Source organism: Cottoperca gobio, chromosome 4, assembly GCF_900634415.1.
Source record: "Cottoperca gobio chromosome 4, fCotGob3.1, whole genome shotgun sequence".
Lineage (NCBI taxonomy): Eukaryota > Metazoa > Chordata > Actinopteri > Perciformes > Bovichtidae > Cottoperca > Cottoperca gobio.
This window is the reverse complement of record NC_041358.1, coordinates 7,034,506-7,059,953: the sequence shown is the minus strand read 5'-3', so window position 1 is coordinate 7,059,953 and position 25,448 is coordinate 7,034,506. Positions and strand designations below refer to the sequence as shown.

The 25,448-nt window shown below is 40.2% G+C and overlaps 2 protein-coding genes across 4 annotated transcripts in view; one reads left to right on the top strand and one right to left on the bottom strand.

Annotated features, from left to right (window-relative positions):
* Window positions 1-2,270: 2,270 nt before the first annotated feature.
* Window positions 2,271-17,671, bottom strand: ntmt2 (N-terminal Xaa-Pro-Lys N-methyltransferase). 2 transcript variants are annotated; one of them, XM_029430455.1, is made up of 4 exons: window positions 17,510-17,671; window positions 8,205-8,377; window positions 5,034-5,286; window positions 2,271-4,512 (listed from the first exon to the last, which is right to left on the bottom strand). In XM_029430455.1, exons 1-4 carry the CDS (start codon window positions 17,655-17,657, stop codon window positions 4,256-4,258), a joined length of 831 nt encoding a protein of 276 aa, XP_029286315.1. In that variant the 5' UTR covers window positions 17,658-17,671; the 3' UTR covers window positions 2,271-4,255. The 2 variants fall into 2 exon arrangements, with proteins under 2 accessions (XP_029286315.1, XP_029286314.1); XM_029430454.1 differs by lacking the exon at window positions 17,510-17,671 and adding an exon at window positions 13,063-13,424.
* Window positions 17,625-25,448, top strand: part of kifap3a (kinesin-associated protein 3a) — a 44,974-nt gene continuing 37,150 nt past the window's right edge. For both annotated transcript variants that reach the window (XR_003832192.1, XM_029430453.1), the window contains exons 1-9: window positions 17,625-17,762; window positions 19,187-19,318; window positions 19,471-19,616; window positions 19,719-19,777; window positions 19,876-20,017; window positions 21,783-21,882; window positions 23,395-23,519; window positions 23,718-23,816; window positions 24,386-24,564. Coding sequence is in view for 1 of the 2 variants with exons in the window: in XM_029430453.1 (XP_029286313.1) it covers window positions 17,722-17,762; window positions 19,187-19,318; window positions 19,471-19,616; window positions 19,719-19,777; window positions 19,876-20,017; window positions 21,783-21,882; window positions 23,395-23,519; window positions 23,718-23,816; window positions 24,386-24,564 (1,023 nt within the window). In the remaining variant the exon portion in view is untranslated. The remainder of the gene's footprint in view (window positions 17,763-19,186; window positions 19,319-19,470; window positions 19,617-19,718; window positions 19,778-19,875; window positions 20,018-21,782; window positions 21,883-23,394; window positions 23,520-23,717; window positions 23,817-24,385; window positions 24,565-25,448) is intronic.

Sequence of the window (25,448 nt, the reverse complement as noted above, 5' to 3'; positions counted from 1 at the left end):
ATAAAAAGGGTTAGGGTAAATAATTCAGAGGCCAAATTCTCCCCAATCACCACAGTGACCCGGTTATTGTACCTCCTTGGTCATGTATACTGATGTCTCCCTCGCTGTATATTCCCTTTGACATTTTTCTTTTGATGATGTTCTTAAAGCTGGGGTAGGCAGTATATTGTTGGGGTCATTGGGAAAAGATTCCATAATAACCTTTCAGAATATTGTAATTCAGGTGGTCTGAGTCAGAAACTAGACTCCTGTACCTCCTCCTGGCTCTGTTTTCAGGCTTTAGAACACTAGCCTGTGATGGGAGGCCAATCACAGGTCATTTCAGAGAGACGGCGTTCTTATTGGCTCTTCTACAAACGCAGATGCATGTCCCTAGTATGCTGTTCCAGCATTGGCAACAACTGCTTACGCTGCAAAGCAATCCAAAAAAGGAAGACTTGCGCAGCTAGCTAAGCAGCAGGCTAAACTATTAGCAACAGTTTCTCTCCATCGCTAAAGCGCTTCGCCGATATTACATATCAAGAGCCTCGAATCACAGTCATCTCATAGGGCCCACAAGTTTTCAAAGGACAGTAATATCGCTATATAACGGCATCGGGATCACAATCATGATCAGGATGATGTATGAAATCAACGACTAGTACTAGTACATGTTAGCATAAACATGCTACTAAACATAAAACTATAAAACGTAACTTAAGTACTTATTTGAGGTTACTTTCTATTCAAACATACTGAAACAACTCTGTGTCACTCAGTTAGGCGACACAGCGGATTTCATGAAATGCTGAAGGCTGCAATGGTGTTGTCAGCAGTGACAGGATCTCAGAGCTCAATGCACCGCAACTTAAGAAAATACATGCAAATAGGCAAAACACAAGGACATTTCTTCACCATTTTAAAAGGTGCAATGTGAAATGGCTAGCATTAATGGGTGCAAGAGCTTAATCTACGGATATGTAGATCGAACATGCTAACGCACAATCAACAGCAGCACCAAGATGGGCCCAACTCCTTATCCCCGCTGCTTTCAAGCATCCTTTAGATGCAGAAGCAGAACAGGATAAAACTATTACAGAAGTAATTGCACCATTTAAAAAAAGGTTATGTGGGGTTCGGATCATTTGTCGTACTTACACATTTCACCTTTAAAGTAACGAGTCAGAGATGATGTTGGCGTACACGTGTGAGTGAGATAAGTCTGATTCATAGCAAACCAAATGAATAGTGTTTTGCATGTTGAGGCGACCACACTTAGTGTTGGTCACTACTTCCCTCTGTGGTCTCTGCGAGCTGTCTGAGATATACTCTGTCTGGAATCCGGCCCAAAGCTCTGCTCTGCTGACTTGATGGGACAAATTAGTGTTACTCTAACTAATATATTCAAACTGCTGCCGAGCGGCTGCAGAGAACATTGAGAAGTATTAGAAACGATAGCCTTGACTGTCAGCGACGCTAACCAGTCCTGAAAAGGTGACAGCACATTTGGCTGCTATTTGCTGCGGGAGAGAGAAAAAAAAAACACCTACAAGTTTAACTTTGGGGCATTTTGATCTTTAATTCATACGGGATGTGGAAAATGTGTTTGGTCTATTCGCATCTCAAAAGAGCCATTCTGATGAGAGAAACATGCCGTGGAGATCATCTCACGCCATCGCGCCTTCAACACTTTGATGATTTTGTTCTTTCTCAGTGCCAGTCGACTCATTGACAAACTGTCCTTTCATAAAAAAGCTGAGGGAGGAACAACTCCGCACCACTCATGTCGAGCTCTCACGCACGTATATGTTGAATATTTGAGGCGACTCCTGGATGTGTTTTAGGCAGACAACATCTGACAGGCTTGAAATGAAGCCAGGGCAGATATGAAAGCCGGCACTGTCTGTCAAAACCAGGAAATAATCAACCCCACCATCCACCTCAGGGCCCAGCTGAAAGTCATTAGCCCAAAACAATGTGCTGCTTCTACTGTTAGTAGAACAAAATCATAATAGTAATAATACTTAGGAGAATTACCATAACGGTCTGAGGGGATCTCAATTATCTGGTGAGTTCTCAGCCCACTCTGGAAGATTGCAGCGCGGTCACTGAAGGCGGTGTGGACGGGCTGCAACATTTAGGGAAAATTGGTCAGCATTTATGTTGCAGCCTTGATTATAATAGCCAATGGTGATTACCTATCGCTAATCCTATTAGCCTTTGTTTGGAACATGGGAGGAAAAACATTATATATGAAATGAGCATTCAAAAATCATAAAACTACATCCATATGCGTTCAGAGCTCGGCATTATTTATTCTTTTCAAAAACAACGCAGGTAAACGTCTTCAGCTGATTTGAAGCAAACGTAAAGTAACATACACTAAAAAGTGTTGACGCTGTTGCTAGATTTAAGCACAAATCAATATAAAAATTACAAATCTATTAATCTGCAGTATTACAGGAAAAAGTATAAAACACAAACTTACATACAAACACATTTTAATATTTACACTTGACTACCCTGAACTAAGAGCAATGAATGAACATTATTTCTCCTGCAGTGTAAAGTAACAGTGAACTGCATGTTGCACTGAAAGGTGACATTAAGACCTCATCTCCACCTGGTGTTAACATGTGATCTGTATCTGGATATCTAATGTGGATGTAAATGCACACATCGCAATTGGAATACGATCACATGGGACAGTCCCCATCTGGAGGTGGTATGTTGTTAATCTCAGAACCCTTTGTTTATTGGTCTGACGACGATAAGCCTCTTTGGGCAACATACAATATTTCTTGGGTTCCGGCGTAGACAGCGGATATCCAGAATGATTCTGATTCCAAAATCTTGTTGCCTACCAATTCTGCATTCATAGATATCTGTTTATAGAGATTAGTTTATTGTAAATGCAATTTGTGGTCATAATCTTAAAAACAAACAAGTCCCAACAAATTGTATTAAGAGTTTTTAATCCATGGAGGTTTTATATTTGTAAACTTTCCCAAAGCCTAGAAAAGCGGTTTTGCAATGACCTGCAAGACAAGGGTCACATAACCGAGGGGGGTATCTGAGCTAACGCTAATGCTAATGCTAATGCTAGTAAGCATCTCAAATGGCCCTGATTATTACAGTATAACATATTCAATGCCAACATTGGAAGTTAAGCATTGCTCAGATAAAAGACACTATTGAAAGTTGAAAAAGTGATCTTTGACTTTTTTCACATTTGCAGTAGAAATCCCCAAACACCTAGATACTCATCAGAGTTTCCCTTTAATATTGTGATTATTTACATTCTGATGTAGCATCCTAGTTAGCTGCCTTTTAGGATTATATGCTGCTCTTCTTTATTCACGTTGAAACTGGCTTCAGTAAAATTAGCTAAATCAAGGCTACTGATATGTGGCCTACAGATCTTTCCAACTGCCTCCGTCTGTCATGTGAACCTTGTTTTGCCGGTTGCGGCTCTTTTTTGGGAGTCTCCTGCCTTATTACCTTTAAACTGGGATGCGTGTTGCATGGTTGTTGACAGGTTCATCTGCTCCTGCTTAACTTGCAGATTGAGATCCGATCACTAAGTGGGCAGAATCAAGATAGGAAGAAACGCTTGTTAAGGCTTGTGATCAGATGTCATTATGCAGATACAGATCACAGGATAATCCTGTTAGTATATAAAACAACATGGTTTTTAAAAGAAATCTAACATGATACATTCTTGCTGATGACTGTACGTTGTACTTGTGCTGTAACATGTTAGATTTAGTCTAAAGCGGATACAAATCCTTCACTCGGAGGAGAAACCATCTGAATCCACATGTTATTCCGATGATCCTCGTGGCTCAGACAGGAACAAGCTTCTCCCACAGTTACACTCCAGAGAGCTGAGGGTCGCTCTTTAATGTCGTCAAGATACAAACCCCGGAGATGGTCGGCTGACAATAAATTACAGTTTTTGTGGACGTACAGACTGCTTCTGTAGAAGGTTAATGTCCACGTAAAAGCTTTATTTCACTTCTGGGCTGAGCAGAAAAATAATAGTCTCCATAAAATCTCCCTGGTTGCCATCACGCCGTCCACACGGTCGTTTCATGATTTATCTACTGGTGACATCTTGAAGATTTCTTGGTGTGTTGTGGTAGTTTTCAGAGACATGATCAAAAATCTAGACTTAAACAAGAGAGGAATAACACGTGAATTCAGATTTTGGTTGGATTTTCCTCTTAGTTTTTTTCAAATGGAACAACAACATCTTTTAAAAGTAATAATGTCACTATTTCATCGCAATCATCCAGACAGGCATGATGGCGTCAGGGAAGCCTTCCTGCCTCTCTACAGCCAGGACCTCCAGGCCGGCCTTGGCGATGATGTACTTCATGATGTCCAGGTGGCGGCTGATGCTGCTGTCGATGGAGTCCAGCTTGCAGCCCTGCCGCGCCATATTGTCCTTCATTATGATGACGCCGTTTGGACGCAGACTCTTCTTACAGCGAAACAGGAAGTTCATCAGGTCCTTGTCTGTTAGGTGGCCTGAAAAGAAAAACGGATAAGGAATGAAGAGGTAACAAAACAACCAATCACAACCGAGATCTCTGCAGGGATCTTTGTTTCCATTAGTTTCCTATTTGTTTCGCCAAAACTTGCACAGGTAGATGGAGTCAACGGCACTTGACATAAAAGCAAGTTACACTGCTTCATGCATTGTTTGACCTACTGCAGACTGGTCCATTATATTAGTTTTTCGGACACTATCTGAAGCTCTTGACCAGAGGTGAGGGTTGGAACACGGATCAACTGGTAAATAAAGCTTCAGGCTCAGCTACGTCTTCATCATAACCGTGGCCGCCTAATGTAGGGAACTCTTTGTGGACTGACAGACTGACCTGAGTGACGCTGTTCGCAGCCAAAAAAGAAAGTAGTTCAGTATCCCTTGGAATTATGTTCATATTGGTTTATTCTGCAGCGACTTGTGTTCAATGTCAATGAGCGGTGAGCTCTTTAAGCAGTAAGTAATTAGTGAGACTATAAACTAAGATCCTTCTTATACTTACATGCCACCCACTGCATCCAGATGACGTCGTACTTGCTTTTTGGAGGCGTGAAATCTTGCAGGCTGTAGCAGTAGTAGGTCTCGATGCGGTCGGCGTCATCTCCAAGGTACTCCTCGTGTGCGTGGAGCAGGAAGTGCTCCATCATGTCCGCCATCTCCATTTTCTCAAACACAGGGAGGAGGACTCCTTTGGTCACACGGCCAATCCCGGAGCCACAGTCCAGGGCACAGTGAGTGCCAGCCATACCAGGACCCTGTGGGTAAAGAAAGAGTGGATAAAAGATTCACAGTTGAAGCAAAAGTCACCTGATTTAGAGGTTTATCTAGAGAATAAAGTCAGTAAAATTCCTCGACTGAAGATCGTTTGTAAGGAACCATAAAAAATATGTTTTATGTTTCACAGAAAACAAAACGTACATTTAAATGTCAGTTTCCCTGCAGCATGTTATTACCATATCTTTAGGTCAGGGATCTATACTTAATTGTCTGTGTTGCCAGATGTCAGGCATCGATACCTCAAAAGCACCAACAGCACAAACAAGTCAACCTCAGTTCCTCAGGGCAACGAAACTATGAACTTTACCACGAGGGAACAAAAAGTCACCTCACTTGAATCATGCTGGTTTTTCTTCCTTTTTTCATTTGGTATTCTGACCTCACTCCAACCCCTCTACATCAGGGGCCCCAGTGTGTGTTTGTATGAAAGATGAGGCCCCGAGGAGCTCTGTGCTTGTTACGGGACGTTTCCTGGTTTCTGTGAATTACTGCCATATTGCTCTGTGCGTTTGTAGCTCAGTTTAATCTGGATGTATTCTAAATCTTTTCCTTCCCCAACTTGTTTTTAATGGAGATGTCAGGTTTAAACAGGAGCTGTTCACAGCCAGGGAGGAGGATGTGTAACTGAGCACACATTAGTAGAAGAGATGGTGAAAAAGAGAGAATTCTTTGGACGTTTGTGGTTTATCATTCAGGGTCTTTGCATTCAAGTGAGGAGTTGAACGTGAATTTCTGGACATTAGATGCACAGAAACAAAACCCTGGAATTTGAAGCAAACTAGACCTTAAAATCAGAAAACAACTGTTTCAAGAGCACAACATGCAGTCCATCACCCTGAAGAGACATGCACCACACAAGTATGAAGTGTTTGAACTTCATTATGTAATGCCGTGCAACGTTTCAAAGCTCCCAATAAACTCTTTGTGTTTCACAATTTGTGTTTGGTTTAAGTTAAGTTTGGTTTCTTTTTCCTCAAGTTTTGTGGTACAAAAATGCTTCCTGTGGATGCAGAGTGTAGCCTGTAGTCAGAGCCCACTGCAGTTGACTTGGTGAGCTCATGCACGCTCAGTTCTTAGTGCATCGCAGTACGGATTTGAATGTACCGTAGTTTTTCCTGAAACATAGTTGTCCTGTTGTCTTTCTTTGATTATTTGGTTTCCAGTGTCTGCCAGCGCTGCTTCTCACTGGCTTTAACAGTCCAATGGAAAAGAGTTCAGGCCTTAAAATAACAGAAATACATCTTCATTTAGAAAAGATGATAGAATTACATGATATGCATTTCTGTGAACTTGTTGTCTTTATCAGTGTCATAAAATACTGTACCTAATGCCAGCAGTGCATTTGTTTTTCCCTGCTACAATGCAAGAATGGTTTAGTCAATGAGAGGAAGCTCTGTCAACATCTTTTAAGCACATTGGGCATTTAGGAAGAAAAGAAGAAGCAGTAGGTTTCTCAACAACCTATCATTTCCATGTGCTGCAAAAGTCTATTCTTTAATGATGACAAGAGAAATAGGTAAACTACACATCTTTCGGCTTTGTAGCAAAGCCTATTTTCATCCTGTTCGGAGCTAAATTTGCTGTTTTATTACTGTAATCAATAATTCAGCCTTTTTTTTTTTTAACAAATTGATTAATTAAAAAAAATAAAATAATTTTCTGCAATGATAGTTTAGTGAAATGTACATACATGTGGTAATAAAGCACACCCTGTAACCGATCACAGTCTCATGACAGAAAGAGAGCTGAGAACAGAAAACTGACATGTAACATACTCAGTTTGCTGTATTGCATTAATCAGTAGTGGTGAGCTGTGTTAAATCAGGGCTTGTTGTGTTTACATTAGCACTAGTGGAAAAGTAGCCACTTAGCCGTCTACAGTTCCTTTAAAACATCCAATCTTAGCAGTTTATAATTAGAGCTCCTGTAAAACTGATCCTCTAAATAACCCCGTCTCTGGGCCAAACCCATTCCCCGGATTTAGCACTTGGGCTCTTGGGCAAACCCTCTAGTCCTCTGTGAGTGTATGTGAGTGTATGTCACAGATGCATGTGTGCACACATGCAGATATTTTGAGACACATGACTATAAGAAGCTGATGACATATTATAAGGTAAAAACTTGAAACGCTTCTTCGTTTTCATGCCGAGAGTTAGATTAGAATATTGTTAACGCGTGAAACAGTATTTCTTGGCCAAGACCAGATGCCAGGCAATGAGCAGGGACTCCAGAAAGTTACTGGTTTGGACAAAAAACATTTGTCCATAAAACAGCAAATTGTTGCGTGAACATGGTTTTTGTGCAAATTAAACAAACAAGATATAACGTGTTAATTAGTGTGCTTTAGAGGTGCTGAAATGCAGATGTTGTCACCTCAGAGCCAGGCTAGCTGTTTCCCCCTGTTTCCAGTCTTTATGCTAAGCTAAGTCAGCTGGCTGCTGCCAGTAGTTTCATACTTATCAATCTTTTCATCTAATTCTAATTCTTCCCTTAGGTCAAGTATACACCACGTTGTACTTTATGAAACTATATATATTTATCAACACAAAGGACTAAGAAATATCTCCTCTGTCTCCACTGTGAACAAATTAGTGGCCATAAAAACTGACCATAGTACAAAGTAATTACCAGCTGTTGGCTCAGCTTGTTTTGGTGTTTATGAGGCCGACATCAAATCTGAGCTACTATTAGAAACTGCACTGAGGCCTCCTCCCACATTAAACAAGGGGACATTCCTTTTATGCAGTAAGGAAGATTCCTCGCCCAAAATAGATTGTGACATGTATATTCTGTGAGAAGCTACAGTAAAATGTGTAAATGATGGAGACACAGCTTATGAAATGTTAATGCATCAGTTTCACAAATCTGATTGAGCCTCTGTGAACTCGTGACTCACCACAAACCTCTTCAGAAACTGCCGGGAACTCTCCAGATCAACGTTGCATATCTCCACAAAACCTCCCAGCATGCCCTCCTCCGAGGCGGGGACGTCCTCGTAGAACTTCTGAGCTCTGTAGTAAAACTGTTTCTCCCCTTTGATGTACTCACAGGTGACTGGAAACAGCTTCACTATTCGGACACATAAAGAGAACAGAGGCAGGATTTCTCCTTTACAGACAGATTCTTAATACTGGTGATTACTTATTGATGAGTCTTTAAAGTGTAGCTTAACACCAGGATGGAAAGCACTGTTTCACTGTCCTTCTTTGGTTTAAAGTTTCAAGCTTGTTTCACCTCTGACTGCAGCCAGCAGCACTGAAGGGTGGATGTGGTCAGAAATGTGCTTTGTTGCACCCGTAATCACACGCAGCAGTGATGTCACGGTGTCCTAGAGTCTACCTGTACATCATTGCAATAAGGTGATAAACAACTGGACGTCAGCAAAAACAAGAGTTTTCAGGAGGTGTCAGACTCACAATCAACCCTTTTCACAGCCTTTCCAGTAAGACGTCATGCACAATACCAGGGCTTTTATAACATATAACATAAACATGAAGATATAACATAAAAAAAAAAAAACATTACATTACCCAGAATGCAATTTGACCACTGACATTTGATTCGGATGCTGTTATGCCAGTAGCAGCTAATGTGTCCTCGAGCCTGCAGCAGAGATGAGGAGCGGGCTACAGAGGTCTGGTAAACTCACTTCTTTCTAACTCAACTCCCAATTTGTTAGATTTTTAATCTTGAGCCCCAAACGACACCGACTCAAGTGACATCACTTGAGAACATTTATTTTTACCCAATGAAATCATCAACGAAGTCCCCTAACTAAAAGTTAGTTGATGCTAGAAGGAATGCACAACCTGTTTATGATAATGTGTGTTCAGAATGAGCAATTTCTATGTGACTACATAGTAAGTTAGTTCAGATGGAAGTGGACGTTAACAGACATCACTTCCTCCTGGACAGGAGAAGTTCAGAATGTGAGAACTTGAGCTAAAACTTTGTGCTCATCTATAAGAGTTATGACTAAAATGTTTGAATATCAACAACTAGAATAAGACTTTAAGAAGAAAAGGAGGGACATTTGGATGATAAAACTGAAAGAACTGTGGTTCCTGTTTACATTTTGAGACAGTTTTGGTAAATTGGCTGTTTGAGGAAAATTAACACCAACTGCAAAAACAGTCAAAGTCAATATAATCGCTTTGCATCAATCTGAAAGAATATTCAGTCTCACCAGTGATGGGGATACACATATGAGATTTTACCTGCAAATCAAAGGCCAATAAAATAAAAAGGGGGTCGTCCTCTGGGAAACATGAATATGTCAATGTCAACAATCTGCCCACAAGATTTTAACATTTTGGTGTAGAAGTGCTTATTTCAGCCACTGACACTAAGAGTCATCCTCTGGGGAAATTCATTAGAATCTGACAGCTGATATTTTAGTGTGGACCAGACCAGAGAACATCACCACTATAGAACTAAACAATAGTTAAGGATGATTACCAAATCTAATGTTATATTAGTGTTGACCTTCTAAAGCAAGTAGTAAGGAATCACTTCCAACGATAGATGGGATGTGACACTGCTCTGTTCATGATCTCGAAGGAAATGTAGAATGATAATCTGATTACCCGAAGACTATAAATAAGGATGTGCTGAGCTACTTTTACACTCTGCTCAGCTGTTACATGATATAAAGTAACATGCTGGTTGATTCATCTCCAATTGTGTGCATTCACACGCTTTTAAAGGTCATCAATTAGCAGAACGTTTATAATTCTGTGAACCTCAGAGGAGCCTTTTGTAGCCAGGAGAACCACAACAGTTCTTAATCATGGTAGATCTTGTTTTCAAAGTGTTCAATTATGTGTTGTACTACAACACTCCTGTTTTATAATATGATGTCAATGACATACTGTGACATTAAGAAACTTAAGAACTTATTACACTATTCCAACCCTTCACTGCCTCAGTTCTGCTGATCTGAAATAAATCCTGCAGAATGAACGCAACATTTCCGAAGGCTTAGATGACACGATTCTGGCGTAGAGGAGGCAGGAGGTGGGGTTCACAGGGGAATGTCCGTTTGCTTGTCAAGAATCTCCGGTGGCTGAATTCATGACACCACAGTGAAACATTAAGAGGGGGGATTTATTTTCAGTTGGACCCCTTCATCCATGCTAGAAACATCAGGACGAAGCAGGTAGCCACGAATGGGACTGAATCGTTCAGCAGCTGGAAGTCACGCTAAAAACAAAATGTAGAAACGGACAATCCATGCCGTGACTTTCCTGTACAAGTGCCCACTGAAATGTTTGAGGATTTAGTCCTGACATCAGGTTTGATTGCATGTGATGAGACCCCTCAGAAGGCTTTCAGAGGAAGGGTAATTTTAGAAGAACAAGAAGGGGGGAAGACAGCGTGATGACATACACGTCTGCCAAGGAAGTGTCAATCCAGTGCCACCATGTTCTTTTATGTTGCACCTTCAAAGTGGACCAGCTCATTAGAAGTTGAGACTGACCTTTGACCTTTGATGTGACAGAATGCAGCATTTGATTAAATGATACAGGGTCTGAAGATCAATGTTCAATTCCTATTTCTTAGGCCAAAATGTAACTCCAGTGACCCCACCCCCAACCAGTGTACAGTATGGTTATTCTCCTTTTGCTTAACATTTTCTTTATTAAGACATAAAAACAAAATCAATATTTCATTCAGTCAATCTGAAACTGTAAATAATCCAACCGCAGCCCTCTGACTGTCATGTATAGCACTGACTGACATGAATTAGTGCTTTCCTGCTTGGCATGCCATGCCATTAATGGTCTTTGTATCAAGTGAGTGGTAAGAAAATAAGGAGTGTTTGCGACAGAATGGTCAACAGGTCAGGATCTCCTGTTTCTGCAGCCTAAGGACTCATGATGAACAAGTCCACACTCAGAGGTATTAGGTTAGACCTTCTACAAATACATACACCACTAAGTGTGTAATCAACTGTTGTATTAAGGTTTTTCTTCTTTCCTTCAATAATGGCTATTTTACCAGCCTGTTATTCTAGCATATTAGAGGCATTATTGTGCACTTGACACTGAAGCTGTTCCTATTTAAATCTGCACACATTTTGATGCTCAGTTTATTTGACTAATTACAGCTGATTTCTTATTGAAGTGCTGCTCAAAGAAATCATTTGTTTGCTGTAAGAATGTACATTTCCCCGTGACTAATAAAGGATTTCTGATTATGTTTAAATATATGATTTCTCCTGGTGCTTTTATGTTGCATCTCACAGTAAGAAGAAATAAATAGAAAGTATAAAGAATTCAGTAATGAATATATTCAGCTCAGCACCACATCTGACATTATACTCAGTGTAATATAAAGCTTCTGTTCCACTAGCTTTTGTTTCTCAATGTCTTGTCATCACAGCGAGGTTGGCAACCTTGGTACCATTACGTCTGTGCAGCAACCAAAATCTGTGTTCACTGAATTTATCAGCGCTATAGCCGGAGAAGCTGCACAGAAGGGCTGGGCGGATGGATACACTGTTGTTTATTAAGAAATAGTTCCAGCAATAGTTATTTTCTTTTCTTTCCTCTTATAAACGTCTGCCCCCTATTGCCTCTACAGCTGCATCCACACAACAGCGTCACACACACACAACCAACAGCGACACACACACACAACCAACAGCGACACACACACACAGTACCCAATGCATGTTGTGCCCTGTAGCGTTAATCCTGTCATGTCCCCCAATGTAATTAGAAGAAAATAAATTGTTCCAGCATGTAGTAACCTCTCTGTTAATGTGTTTTTTACATTTCTGTTTGTGTACAGGTTAAATAATCTGGGTACAACTTTATTGTTATATTAGCTTTAGTTGTGTTTGTTGACACTTAGAACAGTCAGTGTAGCTGTTGCCCCTTGGGATTAAGTACATTCACATATACTTATTAAAGATATGTATACATCTCTGCATGCACTCTCTTCTCTTGAGTCTATAAAAAAGGCAGATAACCTATAGAAATGGAGGAGACAGCATCATAAATCATCCACACAGTCAACTCAAATCAAATGTATTTCTAGAGACCAATATCACAACACCCTCTGTCCTTAGACTCTCGCACCGCACAAGGAAAAACTTCCTAAAAGAAACCCCACAATTAAAAGGAGGAAATGGAAGAAACCTCAGAGAGACTGAGGAGGATCCCTCTCCCAGGACGGACAGACGTGCAATAGATGATGTGTGTACAGGATAAACAACATAGTAAACAAAAAACAGTGAGTGATGTGATGAGAGTCTCTGCAAGTATGTGGTATTTAAAATACTTGATTTAAATGTATTATCAAATATTTTTATATATATATATATATATATATATATATATATATATATATATATATATATATATATATATATATATATATATATTTTTATATATATATACACACACACATTGCGGCATACATATTGATAATGCAGTACACAGCTTTCCAATCAGTATGCTCTTTCAAACGCATTACCTTGTGATGAATATGTGACTTATTTAGAATATGATGTTTACTGAACTAAAGTTTAAAGCCAACATGTCATTGTTCCCTTTCACTGCATATGGTAAACTTTAAAAAAAGATGTAAAGTGATTTGTATTCAACCAAAACATGCAAAACCTCCAGCATGCTTCTTCAGCTTTGCACAAACCTAATGGAGTCAAGGGTCAAGTAAAGGTTGTAAATCTTGACTTATTGACTGTGAAGTTGGTGTGTGGTTGAACTTTGTGTGGCCCCTTTTCTTACCCACAGGAATCTTCTCCAGCAGGTACAGGTAGCTGGCAAAGAACTCACTCCTCAGTGAGTGGTTCAGGTGGAAGGACATGCTGTGGCGACACATCGTTTCATCCGTCTCTTTCCAGCGATCCCTGAAGGCCTGGTGAGCGCCCTTGTACGCTAGGTTGGGTGCTGAGACGCTATTATCATCTTCAAGTGAAATCTCCATTTTGCCTGTGTGTGGCCTTGCAGCACCTCACGGAGCAGTGCTGTTATCCAGAAGGTGCTTGACTGAGCAATAGTAGAGGAGAGTAACACTCAGTGTGTTACGGTGCCGGTTTGGGACACTGTTTCCCCAGCTGCTGCTATATCTGTCTCGCTGAGTGTTCAACACGTCTCTGCCAGGGTTCAAGTGATCGGCAGAGATCTTTTTCACAGGGCGGTGCTAAGGACGACCCGCTAGATTTACAGATCACCTGCTAGTCTCAGGATAAACAGAGGTGACTTCATTTCAGGCTTCAAATTCCACCCGCACATGAGAGTCCATACATCCGACCTCAAGACCTTGTTGTCATGTAATGTGGTGCTAAAATGTGCAGTGTCTTCTCATGTTGTATACATCGTGGCTCCTGTTTCCCAGAGAACAATGAGTACACTGTACAAGTCAGCATATTGTCTTAGTACACAGACGAAACTTAACTTGTGATCTCCGTTGTATATTAACAATGTAGAATAAAGGCATCTGGGTTGTTAACAAAACAAGATTAGTTGTGATTCATTTCCTAATCCAAGCAAAGACCGGTAGCCAACCTACTTTACTTAAAAATGGTGGTGATGTAAGTTGTCCCACCTCAGCACTTAACTCATCACCATTTAGTCACGAGTCTATAAGCTAAAGTCCAGCATCAAGTCCCAACTCAAACCAACAAGTCCCAAGTCAAGTCCAAGTCTTTAACTTTCTGTTTTGTTTCCATATGTGTCCTTCACCAAATGTAACACCAACTAGAAAAGTTAACTCAGTAGAGTGCAGATCTCCGACCGGTGTGTCTCCCTCTCCCCTCCCAAGCTAAAAGGGATTGAATCTCACTCAATAGTCTCTCCCGGCTCCCTTATAGTCGAGATGACGGCGATGATGACCAAAACTGGGATTTATTTATCTCATATCGTGCCTAACTTTAGTGGATCATAACATGTAGTGTATGGAATTAATCTGCAGACGCTCCAGTTCAAAATGAGATCAACTTTTCTATGGATGTCAGTTTTTGAGCCATGACAAAGACCAAAATGGGGCCTGCAACAGATGAAGTAAGGCTTGTTTTTGGTCTCACCGATTGCCAGAAATGCCTTTTGCTACTGATGCAGTTGTTGATCACTTGCAGCCCCTATCAGCCCGCTAAAAATGTGAGGAGTCAGCAGTAAATGTCTGTATGAAACAGTCAATAAAATAGGTTTTTCAAAAAATGCCAATCACTGCACCACAAGAGGTCCTTGAGCATACGGTCATAATGTGCACAAAAAATATTAGGCTGATTGTCTTTACATGAACTCTCACTTTGACAAACTGTTGATTATTCATGATTTCTTTCTAAATTTATGGTTTCCAGCTGTGGAGTTTGAAGCTTTGCCCCTGTGCCTCAGTTATGTTGCCTCAACACTTCTGACCAGCTATATGCGTCACTGTTATAGTAGTCCAGTGGTTTAAGCATCTGGTTGTGGTTCCCATTGACTTAACATATGAATGGGAAGCTTTGCAAATGACGTGTTTAAACCACAATGGCTGCAGGTGTCTGTTTTGCAGAGTAGGATAGTGCATCTCTAAAGCTGCGCGCAAATCTTATACAGACGAACAAAAACAGACGATCGACATTGTAGCACCAGAAGTCCTTCAGTTTGTCACCAGGGAATACTGTATATTTTTGACCCCTAACACAAATAATATTCTGATATATCCATCACGAGCCACAGACTAAATTTAGTGCAGTGACATCAGCTGTCACTGGTGCAGAGACAAGCAAATACTTTCTGGAGAGCAGATCTACCATGTTACAGTATTGATTACACCTACTTGCCATTTGTTTAATTCTCACTTGTAACTTTAATTAAATAGATACAAGGCATGTAAAATCCTTCCCTAAAAAACAATATTTTGTGTTATTAGAAAGTTTAAAAAAATTAATTAATTAAAACAAGTAAACAAATCTGCAAGTGCACAACAAATAAATGTTCTTCTTTGATATCTTCTTCCTTTCTCTTCGATCTGGTGTAGTGATCTTCCTTATTCTGTCTTCATTCAGGCACCGATACTTATTTCTCATAAATTATTTAAATAATGTAATTGCATTGTATTGGAAACAATCACAAACTTTGATTCAAAGACTCAATAGGCTAATAGACTTTTAAAAAATAGTTGCTAGGATGGAGATTTTTGCAGTGTTTTTTTGCAACCTCCTCCTGTTTCAACACTTTTTCTAAAACCTATAGTGGACATAAATACATCTAACAATAGAGTATATTAGACAACACTAGCTGTGGTTAATGTGAAGCTTTAAGCAATGAACAAAAGTCAAAGTATTAATAGTCAAAGGAGAGTTAAAACTAGTATCAGGTTTCCTAACAAGCAGAGAAACACACCCCAAGCTCACAGGATCCGTTTTTACTTTACTTCAGGTCATGTTCGGAGTTATCTAACCCCGACTCACCCCGGTGGCCTGTCACTTCAGCCTGCACCCAGACCATGCATCATATCTGAACATACATTCCTTTATCACCGATTTTGTTAAAACAATAATAATTAGTTGCACAGTGTTTTTAACGTAAGGTTTTCACTTATCACCTTGACATCTACTAGATAGATTGGCTCAAAGTGTTGTACAGACATTCATGGTTCCCAGATGATGTGTCCTACTGACTTAAATTATCCCCTGACCTTTCCTCTAGTGCCACCATGAGGTGGTTTATTTATATCTTTTGGATAGATTGTCACAAAATGTGGTTCAGATATTTAGGTTCCTTCAGGATAAATAGGTATTTTTCACAGAAGCAATGTTGACTTGTCACAGTAGGAAAAACACAGACGTAAATATTTAAATGAATGATACTGTCACTCTCACTGGGACGCTTGAATAGAACAGAGCCATCGTCAGTGTTATTAGTGACACCTGTGCTTTTCCTGCTGTTACAAGTCAGTGCCGTAAAAAAAGTCCTTTGTAATAACTTTGGTGATCCTCTGACTTTTCATCCAGCAACATCATCAGATACACAATACAATAGGTGGAGGAAATATTTAGATAGTACAAATACCGTAGTGTAAAAATACTGTTAAGTAAAATACCTGCATTGAATATGTTAAGTGAAAGTATGTCATTAAACAAAGTGAAATGTAGTAATAAAAGTATTATAAGTAGAAAAATGTTCCCTGTGACTGTTAAACTATTATATTATATCACTAGATTATTATTACTCGTGCAAAAATGTAAAAGTAGTATTTTACTTTTGTAGTTGGTTCAGGTGAAGCTTATTTTGAACTATTAACTAATGATTTTCATTTTGGATTCATCTGATGCTTTTCTTTATTAATCGTTTGAATTGTAGAATTTGTGAAAATAGTGAGAAATGCCATCACAATGTTTGTTTTGTCCAACCAACAGTACACACATCAACATTATTACATGAACATTACTACAATTAAAAAGGAAAAGCAGCAAATCTTCACATTTGAGAAGCTGGAACCATGAAATGTTTTTGCTTTAAATATGTGTCTTTAGATTGACTAATTGATAAATCAACATATGGTTTCAACTGTTGTTTCCATTGTATAAACTGTTATATGACATGTAGTATGACAAAAAAAAATTATTCTGTTTTGTAAAAAAATCTTAATTTGTAAAGTAACTTAAGGTGTCCGATAACTGTTGTCACAGTCTGGCTCTGTGTCCAGATGCCCTCAGACCTTTTGTGAAGAGTGGACTCGAGTGTCTTTCTGGGTTTCTCATATTTCTGTCTTTCCTCCACTGTTCCTGTGCTGCTTTTACCTCCTTTGCCCATCTACACACCTGCTCCCAATCAGCCTCGTGTGTCCTGCCTGTCCTCCTGCCAAATCAGCTCATTCCCCTCACCTGAGCTTCTCTGCACATCTCTCCACCTGCACTTCACCCTCTCATCAGATTAGTTTGTATTTAAGTCCTTCAGTTCAGTCTTTGTTGAATCCCTGGTTTTGTTATGTAATGACAAGGTTTGCCTTGCTTGCACAAACCTTGAATAAAAGTATTTATTTACATTCCTGTAGACTCCTGCGTTTTGGTGCAAATGCACCACTATTCATGACCAATGTAGTCAAGTAGGCTGAGCATAAAAAGTACAACATTTCCCTCTGAGCTGTGAAAGTATAAAGAACAAGTACCTCAAGTTTGTATTGTTACAGTACTTGAGTAAATGTAGCCTTCTTAACACACATTTTTGTAACGTAAACCTATTTTACCTGAACGAGCAGGTTTCCGGCAGCAGCCTCGTCCTCCGTGTCTACAGATGGCAGCAGCGCGAGCTTGCTTTAGATACAGTGCATGCTGGGAGCTCAGTCGCCGCCCTAGCAACAAGCTGCAGAGATAAAACATCCGCCCTGTCTTCATCAGAATCAGCTGCTCCCGGTTGGGAACAAGGACATTTTAACGTGGGCTTTCTTTCATATTTAAAATGGACAGTTTGCAAGCAGGAGATCCGCGGTATCTGAAAAGGTAACGGCTGCTAACGCTAGCTTGTTTACGTGTGTACCGTCAGTAAACAGGTCGGTGAAGCAGCAGGATGCTCAGCTGTTCGTTGACAGCGTGACAGGCCATGTACATGAGTGAATGTGCTCTAATATAAAGATGCATGATGATATATGTTGGTGTTAGTACGGCCAGATTAAAGTAGCTAACAGCAGTTACCCTTACCATACTATTAACCTTACGTATCTGAGGGTGTGTTACGTTACGTCAAGACACATCGATAAACCGTGATGTAACGTTATCAATGAAAAAGAAAAACCTCGATTTAAGACTTTTTGTAACTAAAGACAACGATTACTGTCGATTAGACTTCACTGTCCTGCTGATTACAGTTTAGCATTGCTGCTAAAATGATGTATTCGTGCATGTTTGCAGAGGAAAGATTGTAATTAGTCTGGAAATATCAGTAACTAAGTACATTTACTGAAGTACTGTAGCAACTCATCATGTAGCCTACAAAGTTGATGTATCGTTACTTGTACTTCACTTGAGTCTTTCCAAACTCTGCTATACTTCAACTTTATTACTGAGCGAACCTTTTTACTCAACTCCAGTGTTTTCCTAACTTTACTCACAAGTTTATGTCAAATATTGACTCGTGTGTGTGTGTGTGTGTGTGTGTGTGTGTGTGTGTGTGTGTTACACTGAAGCTCTTGGTGTTTCAGGTTTGAATTAGGCTTTGGTGTAACACAACGTCCATAATACACACAGCATAACATCTATATAACAAAATCTGGTTAATAAGTGTTACACATGAAATTTAAAAAAGAATGACACCGTATACAGTTGAATCAATAAATGTTAACATTTCTTCAGTGTCCCTGGCCTTTTATAATTCCTGATAATAAACAAATTGCAGTCTATATTATATTACACATTTATACAGAATGTGTGATATGCATATTTAATATTCATAGATTTCACACACAAACAGCACATATATTAAAATGTTACATTTACACATCATTCAGTTACCTGGCATAAAAGCGTTTAAAAAAAAAAACCCTCTAAAATCTAATCTAATATCTAAATCTACACATACGCTTCCAAGAAGCATATTTTTATACATTTTCACTGAAGTTTGACTTTTTTAGTCGCACACTTTCTAAAACACCTGCCATTTAATCCTGTATACACATCCTGCTTTTATATTTATCTTTTTAGCAATATTAATGCATTTGATTGGACTATTTTAGTTATTGTTTACTGAATCAGTTTAGTTACATTTTACAATTTATATTTTTGAAAGTGTTGTGACTTTTTTGAAAGTAATGTATCTCAATCAGGCAAATTGGGGTGAATCAAACCAGAAATGAGAATTAAGTATTTTACTATTTATTGTTGGATTAAATGTTTTAGTTTTGCTTCCGTTATGTGTTCACGACGCACAGGAGAGTGAAGGGTTGTACTCTCGATGTCCACCCCACTGAGAGAGCCCTTATCGTTCAGTATGAGGTGGAAGCCACTGTCTTGGGAGAGCTGGGGAACCCGATGGTTGGAGAACGCAAGGAGTGTCAGAAAATGTGAGAATTCTACCTTTTTAAGAGAAATTATGATAATGTATCAAACAATATTCATCTGTTTCTCTATTATGATTTCATTTTCTATCTTACATCTGAGAACCAGTATTTCTCTCAAAAGCTTTCACCTGTCTGAATGATTACGCTCCCTTCAGTATTCGGCTGAAGAGCCTGAATGCCCACACAGATACGTCCTCTTTGGCCCGGAAGGTGGTGGAGGAATGTCGACTGATTCACTCGTCCAAACTCCTCGAGGTGGAGCAGCTGCTCTTCTATTTGCAAAACCGCAAACCGACAAATGGTATTGAAGAGTCCATCATGACTACTTTATGACTAGTTAAAAGTATTGTAGGTAAAAGTGGAAGTAATTTATCTTTGTGGTGCTGAATATTGCTTTTCACAGACAACCAAGAGAAGAAACGTATCTCACCTGGAGACTTCACACCTTACGCAGGAGTGGAGGTAGGAACTGGACTGTACAGTACAATATGTGTGTGTACATACAGTTCTGAAGACATTCAACAGTCCTCACTGTGTTGAAATGTTTTATTTCCCTTCAGCTGGACGAGGAGGCGAGCATCAACAGCATCGATGCGTATGTGGAGCTGCTGTATGAGGACATCCAGGAGAAGATCAGAGGAGCCACGCTGATCTTCCAACTGGCTCGTAACCCGGACAACTTGGAGGAGCTCATACAGAACGGTACCTTCCTCTTGCCACATCATTATTTAAATTAGTTTAAGTGGAAGAAAGGAAAAAAACATATAAAAAATATATTTAGTTTCACCATTTCGGGGTCCACTTTTCCACGATTGGAACGCGGGCCGTTGCGGTAAAGACTCAGTCCGACCACTTCGGGATCCCATTCTACCAGGCGAGCTACAAGGCGCCTCCCAGTGCTATAAAGCCACATAAATACGTCAACGAGCCCTTGAGCAACACTTCAACGGTGACAATGTAGCTGGGCAATGCTTAGCGTTTTTGTTGTTTTTGTCGCCTGTAGAGTGAACATAGCGTTGGGCAGCGAGTATATTTCAGTGTCAGAACTAAAGCTCAGGTATCGTATTGGCACCGGTATCAAAACATGTCATCCCAGTCCTACTGGCATGTTGACCATTTCAGTGTACAGACAGCACTAAATACAAAAATATATATAAATATACAGTATATTGCATGACAACGTGACCTCATAATGAATCATTACAATCATTCACATTTCAGTTAGTGATTAGTGAACGATTACTAAAGCACAATTTGTAGTTTCCACATCCAGGTGACCGTGAAGGTCCACAGCGGTCAGCAACATGTTTGCCTACACAGACACCAAATGTAGTATAAACAAAACCGTGTGTGCGTCCGCTGTCAGTGTCCATTTTTGTACTATTTCTGTCCCTTCACGTACTGAAGCTGATCATCATTTAGACAGATGCCTTTCCAGAATTGTTTTTTTCAGAATTTGACCTCTAAAACATTTAAGTATATTTACCAGCCTTGCTTAGTGCCATTAACAGCATCCTGTGGTCTTCCTCAGCAATGGAGTTTGCTCACGTGGTCGTATATGGAATGAAGATGGTGACCTCTGGCATGTGAATGGCCTCCATGATCTTTTTCTGGCCATCCAATGACCGATGTTGGTATGACGGCTATCTCTGTGACAACTGAGCAAACTCCATCTGCAGACGAAGACCTTGAGATGCGGTTGACAGCTCTGAAAAGGTCAAGGATGAACTTTGATGCTCAATTATTCAGAACGCATTAATTTTCTGAAAATAAGCTTTGTCTTGGCAAAGTGCATCCAGTGGCTTGAGATTAAAAGTGCAGCCATGTTTCAAATTCTCAAGCTAAAACTGGATCTGGACAAAAGGGGACTTGTTTTGATAGAATATTGCTTGAGTGTAGAATCCGTTGGCTTCTTTCAGCTTGTCCTCTCTGTTCCCCTTTTAAAGAAAACAAAGCTCGGCCTCAGTTCTGCTCCCTTCCGTGACAACCGGGCTGTTTCTCTCACAACAGCACGGAGCCATCATCCCGTGCAGCAGCGGTGAGATGGCACAGCTTCATTTGTATCTGTCATAATGCGTCGTCCACTCACTCCGTCTGCCGCACCACATCAACCCGTCCGATGTTGATAAGAGCCGAGTGTTCATGTGAACTGAGAGGCCTGGGGTCAGCGTGGAAAGTGGAGACGAACCCTGGGACGCACGTCCTTACGCTGAGAAGCACCCATAGCTCAAAAATCCTCGCGAGCCCCCGACCTCATCGCATTCCCCCACGCTTCTTTAAATGAACCTCCAGCTGCACTGTCTCTGCTCAGTCTGAGTCTGATTGAATTCCACACACAGACGCTTTGCATTTTCTTTTTCTTTCTAGTCTTTCCTTTCTGTCTTGCCTTCTTTTTGTCTGACCTTGTCTCTATATCTGCCTTTGTGTGAGTGTCTTTACTGACATGCGTTTGTATGTCTGTGGTCAGAGACGGCCCTTGGAGCCCTGGCCAGAGTTTTGAGGGAGGACTGGAAGCAGAGCGTGGACCTGGCCACAACCATCATCTATGTGTTCTTCTGCTTCTCCAGGTAAACCAGCTGTTCAAAACAAATCACATCACAGTCTGCTAATCCAACAGAGTGCTGCAGGAATGAGTCCTAAAATCCGGAAATGAGTCAGTATTTATGCACTTCCTGACCCCCCGTCTCAAAGTCGAAGGGTTTTTTGAATGTGTTTTTGGTGCGATGCCTGAAATAAGTTTTGTGGTTAACACACGCTTAAAAGTTTTCCTTTTTTTGTTCTATGACATACGTCAGTAAATACCCAACAGGTGACTTTTGAAGCTTTCACGTGTCAAATAGCTAAATGAGACCGAGGTTGTCGGGGACATTAAACGTCATCACGCCCATAATCGTTGTAAAAGCTGCAAAAATGATAAAGTGCTGTTCATTTGTGAAGATTATCTTGCTGAACAAAACATAAAAGTATCATAAACGTTTGTTTGCCACAGAGCTTATTTACTGCAAATATCCCAAAATCCAATCGCTTTTTTTTTCAAGGGTTCCAGGGTGATGCTAACTTCCAGGTTAGCCTACACAAATACATCACCCCTGAAGCACCCTAAAAACTTCCAGTCTGCTTTGACCTACTGGGTTGTCTTGCTTCACAGTTTGTGGGTTGGTGGGCACTCCAGATAACTAAATGTGTGTGCTCAAGCACTGAAAAAGTAAACTTTTCACAATATGTCCTCTTTGAGATAATATGGTGTGGCTCACAGTCGTTGTTCTAGTTCATCCCATAGGTGTTGGATGGGGTTGAGGTCAGGGCCAGTCAAATTCTTCTACACCAAACTGGGAAAACCCATGCAAGGAGGCATTGTGATGTTAACAGGAAAGGGACTGGTATTAAGATTTCCCTTCATTGGGATTAAAGACCCCAAACCAGGAAAGGCAGACACAGATCAACAGTACACAAGTGTAATAATAATAATAAAGTGTATATTATTTTGTATTTGAAGCACAGACCCAGATTAAGGAAGTTAAAACATTTTACGAGGCGTATGGTCACCTCTTTATGTGTAATATTTCTAAATTGCAGTTGTAACAGCACTGACCCTCACAGCCTCCGCTCTCTTCTCTTTTCACTGCTCTCCCTCTTTCTTACAGTAGTCATCCACCTTTTGGCAGCGTACCTAGTACTGAAGTTTCACTCTCCAACTGGGGGTTAGGAAATACTAAAATTAGCCCTCGCTAGAATAATACATAAATGTCTGTCAAAGCTGATTTAGGCAGCGAGAGGACGTGTTCGTCTGAAAACTGATCGTCACTCTTGGCTCGTGTCCATCTCCATGTTATGCTGTTTGGATTGTGAAACGGTTGGACTGATTATAAGTCGGACCAGGACGTACTGTTTGACTGAATGTGTTTTGACTTTGACAGTTTACTTTGTAAACTACTTCAGGGGTGACGGATTGGGTCATTTTAATGACAGCTCCCAGCTGGAATCCCCAATCCCAAAAAAAGTGAATTTTTCACTTTTGAAAATACACTTTTGGATAAATGGAAGTCTTTTTCTCTCTCTCTCTTAATTTTCTCCTCTAGTTTCTCCCAGTTCCATGGCCTGGTCACACATTTCAAGATTGGGGCCCTGTGTATGAATATCATTGAGCATGAGCTGAAGAGGTACGACCTCTGGCAAGACGAACTACAGAAGAAGAAGAAGGCCTATATCCTTTTCTAAGAGTCGTACAACTGAAACGTATTTCATCTAAAAGCCATATACAATAGCTGTGTTTATGGAAAGTATGTTATTTGTATGTAACTCAAGCTGAGCACAGTACTGAGCTTGGTGACAGTGTTCATGGGACAGTATAAGAGGACACTCTTGCTTTTTGTGTTCATTTGAGTTCCTTGACTTGTTTCACATGAAGAATTCTCTGAGAACCTAAATCTGAAGAAAGAACATGAGAAGTCTTTCAGAAAGTACCAGAGCCTTCTGACCAAGCAGGAGCAGATTCTCAGAGGTAACTGTTTTTGTATTATTATTTTTATTCCAGAGTTATCAAACACAGTTTGCAGAGATATCAGACAAAGTTTCCACAGTTATCAGATATGTTTGGCTGCATTTTGGGTAATTTGGACCAAGTTATGCGCAAGACATCTAGAATATGTGTGTTGAATGTAATTATGCAGAGATTTAAACATTAGTATCACAAATAAGTAATACAGGTATGAAACTGTACCTCATTAGATGTTTACTATTGACTTAAGTAATTTATTAGGTAAATACTGGAGAAGTATTTTTGTTTCAATCTTCTCCAATGTGAGGATTTGCTGCTTTTCTCTCTTTTATATTTGTTAATCTGAATGTTTTTGCAGTTTGGATTGGAAAAAATTACTAAACAGTGTTTTGATTATTCATAAGGATAATTGACAGATTATATGGTAATGAAATGAATTTTTTGCAGCCCCAAGAGGCACAAAAAAAAAAGTAAATTAAATCATAAAAGCAGGGAATATAAGTGAGTTGCAGCTAGATAACTGTACGTTTCCCGGGCTGATCCTGTTGCCTCTGACCTGTTTGACCCTGTAGTTGCTCTGGGTCTGCTGCTCAACCTGGCTGAAGACACCCGCACAGAGCTGAAGATGAGGAACAAAAACATTGTCCACATGCTGGTGAAGATCCTGGACCGGGAGGACGAGGAACTGCTGCTGGTGGTGGTCTCCTTCCTCAAGAAGCTCTCCATCTTCCTGGAGAACAAGAATGACATGGTGAGACAGGGAGGGATGGAGTAAAAGGGAAAGGGAGGTTTCATGGTATTGTCGATCAACTGTATACATTATAAAGATGTATACTTACTATTGATTTTTCACTAAAAACACATACCTCATTCTAACAGTGTGTCCCCATGTGCTTGTTGGCCTCTCCACATATCCAGCGTTCCCTCAGAGCTCGAGTTCTGCGTGTCCTCCAGAAATTAATGCAGCACGTCTGCAGGATGCTGATAAGCTCGTGGACAGTTAGGGTAGAACGTTTTGGTAAAGAAACTATAAGAGCTTTTGGCCAATGGCACTTTTTTTTACTGTAACAGTCAAGGTTTAGTACATTTCTAGAGTGTCACTAATCGAGTGCTGCAGGGATGATGTGTTTTCGTAGGCCGACCCGGAAATGAGCACTGCTCTGATTCCCTCGACAAAACAGCCAGTGGGATTTTTCCATTAGATTTTGGATTATTAGGAAAATAAATTCTGTGGCAAATAATTTTATGATACTTACACGTTTTGTTCAGCAAGATTATCTTCACAAATAAATGTGTATGATTTTTTTTGTGTAAATGCATTTGCAGAAGTAAAACATTTTTTGGCAACTGCCAGGTAGACTCGGCCCTCATCACCGAACATCCGTGCTGGACCTCGCTAATGCTCTTGTGTGTGAATGGGAGCAAATCCCTGCAGCAGGTTCTAAAGTCTGGTGGAAAGCCTGAAATCATAAGGGTGGTTGTTGCTTTTCAGTATTTGTTTACATGTGAAAATTTAATTTCTGCTTTTGCGATTCAATTTTTCAATTCAGATTCTGGATTTTAAACAGGTCACTAGTTACGCATTTCTGACCCACAGAGGTTTTTCTCATGTTCCTCTGATTCAGAGTAAAAGCT